The following is a 12061-nucleotide window of genomic DNA, read 5'->3' as shown; positions in this document are numbered from 1 at the left end:
CCTGTGCCTGCCCCCCCCAGCCTGGCACCCAGTGGTGCTGGGCTGGACTCCAGCCCAGCTGCAATTTGAGCAAGCCTTGGTGCGGGAAGGGAGAAGGCGCTCCCTGGCACTCTCATGTAACAAAGGGCAGGATTTAACACTAAATTTACATGAATTTGGGGAGGTGAGAGGGGCAGCTCGTGTGCCAAAGCAAACATGGACATGTGGAGACACCTGCCCAGCAGACCGAAGCATGTTAACATGCAAGATTTACACAAACAGTTTTTCTACAGGTTTGTATTCAAAAGTGGCATTGAGTTCAGCTGCAGAGATTTTTGTGTCTTTAAGTTTACAACTAAATCTTGGCTCATAAAGGGCCAGATCTTCAAGTCCTCATTCACTTTTCACTCCATCTAACCTCTCATTGAAGTCAGCAGGAGTTCAGGTGGAGTAAAGCCTGATTAGGGACCAAAGCAAACTTTACTTTGGAAACCCATGTCACTTCATCGCTCCACTGGCCAACTAATCGAGAGCAGGCAAAGCTGTGCAGCACCCTTTTTGCGACAGTATTTCAGAGGGTTTCTCTGTCTTGGAATTGCCAGAGAGGTCCCTTTGAAAGTAGCTTTTTTGGTTGGTTTTTCTGTTCTGTTTTTAATTGGTTGGTGGCTGGGATTAGAAGATTATTTGATACTGAGGACCCATGTAGCTTTCACAATGTACGTACTTTGCAAGGAGCTGAAGGGCCTGTCTAGGGTGCTGCAGAAAAGTGCCTGCATCACTGAAGTGTTGGGAAGAATTTCTTTGAATTATTCAGAAATCTGGGAGGGCAGTGTCTTTTTTTTTTTTTTTTTTTAACAAAGAGGAAGGGAAGTGACTACAGGACTAGCGAGGTACAGCTGTGAGTGACAAGCACTGCAGTGTGTTTTTGCGCATTTTGCAATATGCCTTTTTACTCTTGCTGCTTTCAGATGCCCGCTGCTACCTCTTTTTTCACCTCCATTTCATAAAACAAATACTGTTTCAGTGTACCTAAAACAGAGTGGAGAGACTGTGGGGAACTGCTGTCTTCAACAAGGAGACCCGCTGGTGGAGATTATTTCATTTAAATGCTTTCACCAATCTAACTCTGCTTTAGTGAAATGTGCATGACCAGCTCTCAACCTGAGAGTGAACAGTCTTATTTAACTTAGCCTCAGTTTTATTTGGTGGGTGAGGGCAGATTATCTCATTTCAATAGCTGCATGACCCAGTGGGTAATCGGTGAGCTGACACAGGTACGTGTGGAGACTTGCCCGCTCCATAGGTCCCTTGGGAGGAGCAAGAGGAGAACGTGGGAAACCTGACTCAGGCTTGTGGCTGTGCACAGAGCTGAGAGTAGTAGAGCACTCAGCCTCATGCTGGCAGAAGCAGAAATGGTAAAACAGACTTAACTTCTCTCTTAACAAACCCATGAATGAGCTGAGGACCTGATCTCATGGTTCCCTGAGGAAGAGGTGAGCTTTTTCATTAAGATCAAGAGAAACAAGGCTTGGGCTCATTATATTTCAAAGCACTTTGTCTCTTCATTGATGCATTTCAAATTACATCCACTTGAATAGGGAGACCGTGCCAGTAAGGCCCCTGCACAGGTATAATGAATCTTATTTGAAACAAACTGTCTTGTATTTTCAACTGGTTAAACAGCACTGGATGTCTGGATCCAAATTCTTGTTTCACAAGTGTGTTAACTTCAGTGTCTTTACTCAGGATATGCATGACTGTGGTATGAATCCAGACCATCCAGTGCAGCTGAGAGTAAATTGGAGTTGAAGACGGCAGAGGTGTATTTTGGTTTTGAGGTTTCAGAGGCTTTTTATCAATTTTTCCAGATGTTCTTCACACCATTTCTGGGAAGGAAAGGCGAGATTTCTCCACCAGCATACACAACAAAGTGACTGGCATATTTATGATTTTTCCTTGCAGCTTTTCTAGTAAAAAGATATTAGACTCCTTTTACTAGCAAAAAGCACATAAAATTTTATCAGTGGTTTTTTTTTTTTTAATTCTTTTATTCCATATGGTAAACATTTGTGTATGGTAGGTGGAAAATGCATCATTTTGTTTTATTTTACACTTGTCCCTTTCCCTCCTGTCCCATATCAGTAAGGAATCATCACATTATTTCCTTGTTTTAATATGTACTGTTAATTCCGGCATTTCTAACCCCTGTGTGTGAGGCACTTGAAATTACTAGGTTTGATTCTGCTCTGAGTTGAGCAGTGGGGAGGCTGTGGGGCAGAGGTGGGAAGGAGCAGAGGGGGTTTCAGAAGCTGGCCAGAGGGATGAAGGCAGAGTTGTTATGCTCTCACTGGCACTGGGGACACAAGTGCCCAGCTGCTAGCGCAAACCAGTTGGTGCTGACATGCCTCTTCTCCTGTGCAATTAATTATTTCACATCCTGATAGTGCCTATCATGTAACCTTGAGGGAGATCCAGTGCACAAATAGGGTTAAAACCTGGTGACCTGGAGAAGGATTTAGAGCTGTGATCAAATCTGCTAGCAAAGTCAAAGTTGATGGAGGTACAGTATCAGCACAAAGGCCAAAATGAAGCTGTAAATTGAAAGGAAAGATTAGAAAAAAGAGAACATAACAAGATGAGAGTTAAAACTGATTAAGGGGCCAATCTCTCTGATGCCTAATCCTGAGTTACTGGGTAGGACACTGGGGATCTCCACAGGGGAGAGAAAAAGAAATCTTCCCTCCAGGCTGCACAGCAGGAGAACTGCTCCACAACAACTATTCCAGCCTAATGGCTTCAGCAGTCTGCCTCAGCTCCTCTGCTTGGCTAACCCTGTCTTGGAACAGGGGCAGGACAGCCTGCATTCATGCCTCTGATTCACGGCAAAGAATAAAGTACTAAGTTACATGTAGCAAGGACAAGAAACCTGAAGTTGTACTAGATATTAGATTTTTAATGGTCAATTATGAAAGACTTAAAAGCTTAAAGAAAAGCCATTTGATCTTTTGCAGATCAACCAAATGTCCTGGGCTTTGTTCTAAATTGTATCCAGACACTTTCAAAGTTCATCAGTTTTTGTTGTTGCCCTGACCTGTCCTTTAGCTTCTTTCTCTTTAAAGAAAAGAAGGGAAAAACCTGATAGGAGGAGTTCAGAGTGTTTGGACACAGAAGTAATTTTAACTTTAGTTGAAGTACATAAGTGAGCTTCTTTAAACCAGAAAGAAAGGTTGGGTTTAAAAAGAAAACACCAAAAAAAAAAAAACCACACACAAAAAAACCCCAAATACCACCAACCAAACCCATCTTTACATGGAGACCAAGCATGGAAAACTTCAACCTCCAAGATGACTACTTATGAAAAAAATGAGTGAGTAGGAAAAGAATGTTATAATTGCAACTGTATTGCCACCTTATCTGTAGAGGATATGATCAAGCACCCACTAGAGTAAGTGCAAAGTGAGGCACTTACGGACAAGAAGTAAACAGCACTGATACCAAAAGGATAGCTGAAAAGCTGCAAGCCACGCTTAGCCTTTTCTGCTTCTCAGACATTTAAATTGAGTCAATGCCCATATTTTGGAAAGGCTGATGGCAAAAATAGGCAGCTTCAACTTTGCGTTAAGTTAATTTGGGACAGCAATGCCTGCCACCCTCCCCCACCTCCACCCCCCCGCCCTGCCAAGTAATGAACTGCATAAACACGTGCTTAATGTTTGCAGTGCTCAGAATTGGAAGGCACTCTAAGCAGTGAGAGATGTCATTTATTATTTTCTTAGGTTTGTTGCTTTTCAGAGGCATGCGATGTTTAGTGTCTGGGTTTTTTGATGGTATTTTTAAAAGGTGCTTGGTAATATTGTCTTGTGTTCAAAGAAGTAGTCTTGGAAAGAAGTTTAGGAATAACAGTCTCAAAAATGAAGGCTAGAATGGGTTGTCCAAGTGATTTTAGGAGTCAAAGGAGGGATCTGTTTGGCTTTTTTGCCTTAGGACATTGTTAATGACAAAAGGAAATGTAAATCGTGGTTATTTGCCACCAGAAGGAAAAACTTTGTCCTACTTTTAGCCATACAACTTTAAGGTCCAACTTGAGGAGGGTTTTGTGGGCTTAGAGTGGAGAATTTGGTCCCAGAACTCTACATATAGTCTGGGTGCTGCACACAGGGCTGGCTGAAGCTCGTGGCATGCCTTGGTCTCTCTTTGCTATTGCAGGGTGGTTCTGCCACTGGCACGAGGTGATGTGGCAACATGGGTGGGCCTGCATGTACCTGACATGGGGCCTTCTGCTGCACACCGGCTGCAGGCTCTCCTTCATGCTGGGGTCCTGCATTCAAACCTCTGAGATGTAATGGGAAAGGAAAGCTGCTGTCTTGGTGAAGTAGCATGCTACCGGGCCAAATCACAAGCAGTAACAACAGTGTTTCTACAGGGCATTGGCAAGGGTCATGGATCCATGAGGTTTTGTTGATGTGGCTGCAGGGCTGGCTTAAGAGTTTTCAAGACCATTCTTTACCAGCCGCAGTCATATTGGCCCATCTTTGCCCTGTCTCTTCAGTTGGATCAGCTCAACTGTGGGTCCATGTGATAAATGAGCTGAAGGAAGTGAGATGGTGTGGCGAGTACTGTCAGGTTCTCCAACTGACTGGTAAGGGCAGGAATGGCTTTAGCCATCAGTCATGTCAGAGGATGTTCATGCTGAAGCTGTGTGCTGCTCAACCTTTTCACAGCCAGGCAGAACAAATGACTTGCAGCTGTCTGTGAGCTGAGCTCTGTACTACGTGTTGCAGGACTGGAGAGCTCACCACTACGTGGTCCGTCTAAGTATGCTCCAAGTTGGTCTTGCAGGGCCACACATCCAGATACATTTGATGCTTAACAGACAAACATTTGGCTGGACAACATCAAATATAACTCTTAAGAGAGAAAGTTTCGTAAATATTTGCCCCCTTTTTAGGGAAAGGGAGTTTCTCCTCTGTGGCTGTGACAGGTACTTGGGAAGCAGTTGGAGCGGAGCTGCTGCGTTAACAAGGCTTGGAGGTGTTATACTATGTCAGGGCATAAGACCTTCAGCTTCCTTGGAGAGTTGGCTGTTGCTGAACCCTCAGCAAGGACTCGGTACTCCCTAAAGCCTGGTTGTCTTGGTGCAGGAGTCACCTCTGATAGGTTAATTCTTGCACCTCTCAGCCTGCAAGTGGCACAGGCCATGCTTCTGTCTTCATTTCCCTGTGGTTTGTGCCTGTGACCCTTTGGTTTTCTAGCCATGGTCTGGGGTTTTGTTGATGGCTTGCTGAGTATTTACAGAAACATGCAAAAGGAGCATGGATTTGGATGTCTTTTTAGTTCAGCTGGATCCCGAATTATTAAGGAGCAGTGTGTATAGACGCTGACTCTGCAAAGAAAATGCTGGTTTTTGTTTTACTCTATATGCCTCAGATGAGTCCTTGTGAAATGCTCTGGAGATTTCCTTTGATTACACTGCAGCTTCACTATCAGTTTTGCATGTTTGCCTTTTAAATTAAGAAGACCTCCTACCCTGATTGACCTCATAGTAAAACATTCCTCCAGTCCAATGCTAGATAACCAAAAATAACATCTCCCCTTTGTGGACTGAAAGAGAGAAACCGGCAGAAGCCTACAGCTGATACTTTTGCTATTTTGTATGAGGGTGATTCCTCTCTGTTATGTCTCCAAAGCCCAGAGGATGCGGGTATATTTGCTCACTCAGCCAGTCAGGCCTTTCTTCCACAGCCCTGGGTTGTTCTGGGTATTTGAGCATAGAGAGTTTTGCTGAACCCTCAGCATTAGTGCGACTTGCATTTGAGATCATTTCTATGCCTTAATTTTGAACTGCTGGTCTGTAAGAACGTTGCTTTTGCCTTCTCCTTACACCAAGTGTGTGTTAGTTGATGACAAGTGTGTGTCATCTCTGTGCCCACTGCTTAACTCTAACAATTCTCTTACATGAATTCAAGTAATGCACTTGAGTCTAAACTAAAAGAAAACAAGTTAAACCAAGGCCTGTGGCTGTGCTTGGGGCGTGCACTCAGCCAGCAGGGAGTACCTGAGGAAGAAAAATAGGTCTCCTCTGGCCAATTACAAAGGTATGGCCACAGACTGTCTGGATTATGGTACTTGCTCTTTGTCCACCAGGACCATGACTGATGCGTAAGGCTTTGAGCAGTGTTATACTGCGTGAAAGGTGAGAGGTGGAACTTGTGAATAAATCCTCAGGAATACTTGGTGTGTGGTAGCAGCTGGGGAGGGATCCATGAGTCCCCTCTGCCAGGTCGTACTTGGGGAGAAGTCATAGTGCTCAAACCTCTGGTGGTTCTTCAGAAGAAACTTCATGGAGTTTGAGATCCAAGAGACTGAAATGAAAATCAACAATCTACTACTTAAATGGTTTGGTGAATAGGATTGATCAAAACTGGAGAAGTCTGTTCCAGAGCTTTTTTTCCTTGCTCTTCATGTTTATGTTGATGTAACTTTTGGTGACAGAAACAAGGCAACAAAGAAACAGCAGTCTTTCATGTGAATTACTGTTTGGAATGTATAGAAGAAATAAATTATTATATTTTAATTCTAAATTTTTTAAAGGGAGAGAAGAGTATCCTCCCCTCAAAATCTAATCCACAGCTAAAGATGACAGGGACAGAAACTTCCTGATCTTTAGCCATATCGGATATTTTGCAAAAACAACTTCTCCTGTCCTTGCACTGAGACAGCAGGAAGGGAAGGAGAATACATTGCAAGATGTTTTTTCCAACAGGAGAGGAATGCAGGCCAGACAGGGCTTCTCAGGCAACAATGTGTTTAACAGAGTATGTGACAGTGGAAGGAAAGAAAGAGGCTGAGCAAGGGTTTGGCTGCAGCTCCAGTTGAAATGCATATGGGTAGGAGGGAGGCTATGGAGTTAAGGGCAGAATTTCAGCTTAAGCTTTGGAGGGGTTTCTGTTTTAAACCAAGCTGTGCAATGGTTTACCTGTTGCTAAATGCTGTTGCAGCACCATAGGATAGAAGAAACAGTGACACTGCACCTGCAGGCAATAGAGTGGAGGGGTTCGTAGCTATTCAGATGACAGGAAAAACAGCTGCATGCTTTATTGTCCTCTGGGCTTACCTGCAGACATATGTGTCTTGTTTGCCCTGTGGGCTTACCCATGGATGAACTGAAGAGCCATGCCAAGGCTGCTTTGTGTGTTTTTAAGGCACAGGGACCACACCTGGGATGTACGTTTTTGTGTTTTATTTGTGTCATCTTTAGCAGCCCTGGTAAGTCTTCACTAGTAGCTGTTCATCCTTTAGCAAGTGGAAAAGCAGAAACAAAACCGAATCATTTCAGTCAGATATGCTTTGACTGAATTCTGAATAATCCAGAAGGGCAGCAAGTTAAAACCAATGGCAAGTAAGTGTCTTTACCCATTTGGTGTGCCTGTGCTCTCTATCCCCTCTGGTAAATCATAAAACACAAACTCATTTCTTATTAGTTCATTTCTGTAAGAGAATGGGGACCCTGAATTATTTTTTAACTGGGTTGTGTGTGTATTTTCTCAGGGAAGATCCAATTTTAAGCAACACCTGCATCCACTTTAACCTTCCCTTCTTTGTGAGCTCTGCTTTTGCCACCAGCCAATTAGTGGACTCTAGAGGACATTCTGGGTCAAGCTGTACCAAGTACCGCAAATCCTCATTAATGCTAATTAGTGCTCAGTAGGTTAATTGGTGGTGAAGCTCATCTTTTTTTAATTACTTGAGCAAATGAGCCAGTGGGACCTTGCGGTCAGCTTTGAATTATTCTGTTTGTTTTGATGCACCTCATTTGAATGTGTAAAGCCAGATGTTTGTTGCCTAGATTTAAGGCCTGTTTGCTTTTGTGAGGGTTGAGAAGAAGGGAACACAGAAAATAAAATTAAGGTCTCTGTTGACACCTTAGAGCAATTCAGATATGAAAATGGAAGAGTAATTTTATTCATGGAATAGAAAACGTTGTTATGAAATAACATGCTGCCTTTATTTACTTTTCGATTTGTCATTCACTTAATGAATTTGTGTAATGTTGTTAGCGCAACTTCCAGGCAGGCAGAAATTATCTTGACCCTCTTAAGAAGCCATTGCAAAGATATTCCTGGCACAAGGTATTCTTTATCATTGATAGCAACTGAATCTGGTTTCAGATGACTTGAGTAATGACTTTTTTCATTCATTTTTTCATAGTAACCCTCCAAATTGGGACATTTTTTATAGTTTTTGTTCTAAGCTACTATTGTTTAGTTCAAAGCATTTTGTCTGTGCCCTTTGTGCTTCATTTAATTACAGATAGATGGTGTCTCTCCTTTACCCCTTCTGAGGGCACTCACTAACCAACTTAAGCATATTTCACTGTCACTTTCCAGGTCACTGACTCCCATAAGGATGTCTGGATTTGTGATTTCTTCCATTCTGACACCATTTTTGAGGTCCTGAGTATGAACAGCACTATATCCAATATTCAAAGTATGATCTCATATCCTTTTGCGTCGATGCATCTTAAGATGCCATCGTTAGACTTGCATCAGACCTGCAAGTCTGATGTCATCATCAGTTTTGCATCAAAGTGTGAGGGAGACTGAGAAGTCTTCACTTTGTTATCTGTTTGTAGCAGACAAAAACCTTTTTTGAAAGTAGGGAGTCAGTATCAGTGCAAACACTTTAGTTAAGAAACCCGCTTGACTTCTCTTTTCTTTCCTTTCAGGGTTTGCATTGGGAGATCTGTTGATAAGTCAAACACTCATCTGTTTTAGAAGAGCTGTTCTATTTACCTCAGTGTATTAAGAGCTCATGCTTGACTGGTCTTGACTTGCAGTCTGTTTCATTGTCCCTTGTACTTAAACCACAAATGCTCTACTTCTTCCATGAGTTTTTCTTTCTCTGCATAGAGACGATCTAATTTCCCAAATGGGAAAATCAGATGTGACTTCAGTTTTTAAATTGTTGATTATAATTAGCAATATCAAAGATAGTCTAGCTTTGGCTTCCTTAGAGCTGCAATGTGTCACTCATGTTCAGAAGTCCCTTGATAGCCCACTTTCCTCCACACATTGCACACAGAAGCCTGAGGAGCTAACCATTATTGGCCTGTAGCAGATGCCATTCTGCGCTTCATCTGTTGCTGTGTGGTAGACAGGCAGATGAAGAAGTTGTTCCTCCTGCCTTTTGCTGGTTTATTCAATTCTCAGTGTTAGAATTTTGTGGCAGATGTTGCTTATTTATCCCTTAGAACAAATACTTTTGATTGGTTTAAGATTCCCTTTTTGAGCCATCTATCCAAAATCACCTTCCAGTTCTCCTACCGAGATGGGAAAGACCCTACCTGAATGATGTTCTTCACCTGCAAAATATGAACAAGTATTCCACTTCTCTCATTCACAGGACAGCAGTAGACACTTGCCAGTCAGTGGACTTAGAAGTTACCCAGCAGTCCTCTGCAATTAGTGGGAGGCTGCGCAGTACAGCATCCCTAGAGTTTGCACATGCATTGGTAACAACTGATTCTGCAGGTTGTCAACTTCGTAAAGCCTGTTAAAAGTTAGAGAAATTTCATGTCTTGCTTCTCCTCACCCTGCCATCTCCTCACCTGTGATTCCTTGTAGTACATGCTTTCTATTATGCTGCCTGCTTCAAGCAGTTAGAGATTTCTTTGTGTGTGTACTTGATTTTATTACAGTCAGCTGGTCTTTGGATCTTTAACCAGTTGGATCCCTTAACCAGGATTTTCAGAAGTTTCCATGCTCTAACCCTGGTTTTAGTCGAAAGCTGTGATCCTTTCTTCTTTGAATGCATGCAGATCTCATGATCCAAGATCTCTTAAAGATTGTTTGACGCTCTCAATTGGTATCTATAGTTTTGCTTCTAAATCTTGTTACCAACTTCTGTTTTATATTGAGGGAATATTACAGACTTCAGGCAGGGAAAGCAACCTGGTGTATCTGTTGCAGGCGTGATTCTATGGTGCCAAGGGAAGGAGGGGAAGAGACTGATTGTCTGACAATGCTGGCAGTTTGTAATGATTTTAAGGAGGGGTCCATAGGTTGTGCAAGCTTCTAGTTCAGGTGTCTGAGCTTAGAGACCACAGGAAAAAGAGAAGGATTCCTCCCTTTCTTTTGTGGACATCTCATTATGCGCTGAACAGAGGACTGAGAGCTGTGAGCCTGCATATTACCCTAATGGACTATTAAGTGGAATATAAACCTGTATGGCTGGATTACATATTATAGGCATCTCAGAGATTCTTTGGTTACTTTTTTGTTTGAAGTTAGTAAACTGCTTCAATAAAAGGGAGTTGTTTGTTTAAAGCTGTTGTAAGCTTGTTGACAGCAGCAGCTGTGCTTGCTGGGATTTCCATTCCATATACCAAATGTATGTGATTTTGTAATCTAATCCAAGAAAGATATCAACATTGGCATTCAGATGGGTATCCATGTTTGCAGCATAACCAGTGGAATTACTGGTTGTGAATAAAGATGTGAAAGAGCAAGCAGACTGTGAAAATGGAAACTCAGTGTAAATGTGGTGCATATGGGTTAAAGGCACTGAGAGGAGCCATGCTGGAAAACAGATCCCTTCTGTGCACTGGCTCCATATCAGTCTTAGGAACAAGAGTGAGATGGAAAAAACCAACCCAATCACAGAGGAACTTTGACCTAAAATAGACTATATTTTTTTCAAAATAATCTATTTACAGTTTTTTGAGGCTCCAGTGTAATGAGGTTTGGAGCCCTACGTTATTTTTAAACCCCATTGAACTTAGTAGGAATTGTATATGCAAGTGCGTGCTTTGGAAGGTGAGGATGTTAGCCATCATTTGTTAATTCTGAGCGTAAAGGTTTTGATGAAATGAGTTGTGTTTGTAATAAAAATCAGAGTGGAGAGTGCCTCTAATGATTTGTGTGCATATGCTAAACCTATTGTAAGCATACTGTATTTTTCACCTTAAGTTTGTATTTTCACTTTCTGTAAATTCAGTAATAATTTTTCAGGCCTTTGCCAGGAACTGTGTAAACAAAAGGGTTTTTAATGAAAAACTGGGCAGAAAGTTTTCTTTCCAGTATGGGAGGTAAAAATGAGAGTGTCTTTTAGAAGAGAGAATTAACTATAGGTCCCACCTTTGGTTGCTTCAGGCTGTTTTGCAGGTGTGATAGAAGCCTTTTACCATATGCTAAGCTACAATGCTTTACTCCTTCTCTCTAAGGCAAGTTTGTGGGTGCTATGATTCAAGTACACAATACTAAAGAGACATCTCCTTTTTAGTGTTCCATATCACTTGATGTCAGACTTCTGATATCGTTTGTAATAATTCATAGGCATCAGGCATTCAGAAATCACAATGATGGTAATATTAGGGATGATCAACTAAATGTAAACTTACACAAAGTGGCCTTAGAAAGGGGGAGTTTCCATTATTAGACAGTTCTCTTGATAAAGTGCAGTTTAAAGAAATAAGATTCTTTTTCATGCTACAACCATCTTAAATACTGACAAAGTCAAAGTTGCCAAGTACTTTAAATACAGTTGACTTCTACCTTGAAACTATTTGTTTACTCACTGGTGTGTTGTTTTTTTTCTCTCCCTCAGCATGAACGAACGTGATCATTTGTTAAAAAGGCTTGGCAGGAAAACTCCTCCAAGCCTTTTCCGTGCTCATTCTGTCCAGCAAAGTGTATCACGTAAGTAGCGGATCATGTATGCGCGTGTTTCACAGGAGTCAGTCCCACATGAGTGAAGCAAAGGGTGATTATTTTTTAATTAAATTGTAGGTAGAGATAATCTAATGCAGAGGCTGAGCTGCCAAGCAAGACACGTAGATTTGGAAGTGGAATTAGTGTATTTGGCCCTAGGCAAGTGGAGCTCAAATGTGGATAATTCCCTAGGATCCAATCAACAGGCCCAAATGACAAAATCCCAATACATAGGTTGTCTAAGTGTAAAATCCTGAGAGTCTCAAGAATACTGTAAAATCAAAAACTCTGCAGGATAAAATAAATGTTGTGATAGAGACTAGCTCTAAATAGAAATGGTTTCTTTATGAAAAGTCATATTAGCTGTGGTTAGC

General features: G+C 41.9%; 1 protein-coding gene across 2 annotated transcripts in view; it reads left to right on the top strand.

The window, feature by feature from the left end:
- The window catches only part of ATP8A2 (ATPase phospholipid transporting 8A2), a 300975-nt gene that overhangs the window by 273894 nt on the left and 15020 nt on the right, over nucleotides 1–12061 (top strand). For both annotated transcript variants that reach the window (XM_075083904.1, XM_075083896.1), the window contains one exon: nucleotides 11584–11675. In XM_075083904.1, coding sequence (XP_074940005.1) covers nucleotides 11584–11675 — 92 coding nt within the window. The remainder of the gene's footprint in view (nucleotides 1–11583; nucleotides 11676–12061) is intronic.

This window comes from Phalacrocorax aristotelis, chromosome 1 (genome assembly GCF_949628215.1).
Source record: "Phalacrocorax aristotelis chromosome 1, bGulAri2.1, whole genome shotgun sequence".
In the NCBI taxonomy this organism is placed as follows: domain Eukaryota; kingdom Metazoa; phylum Chordata; class Aves; order Suliformes; family Phalacrocoracidae; genus Phalacrocorax; species Phalacrocorax aristotelis.
This window is presented reverse-complemented; position numbering and strand designations above follow the sequence as displayed.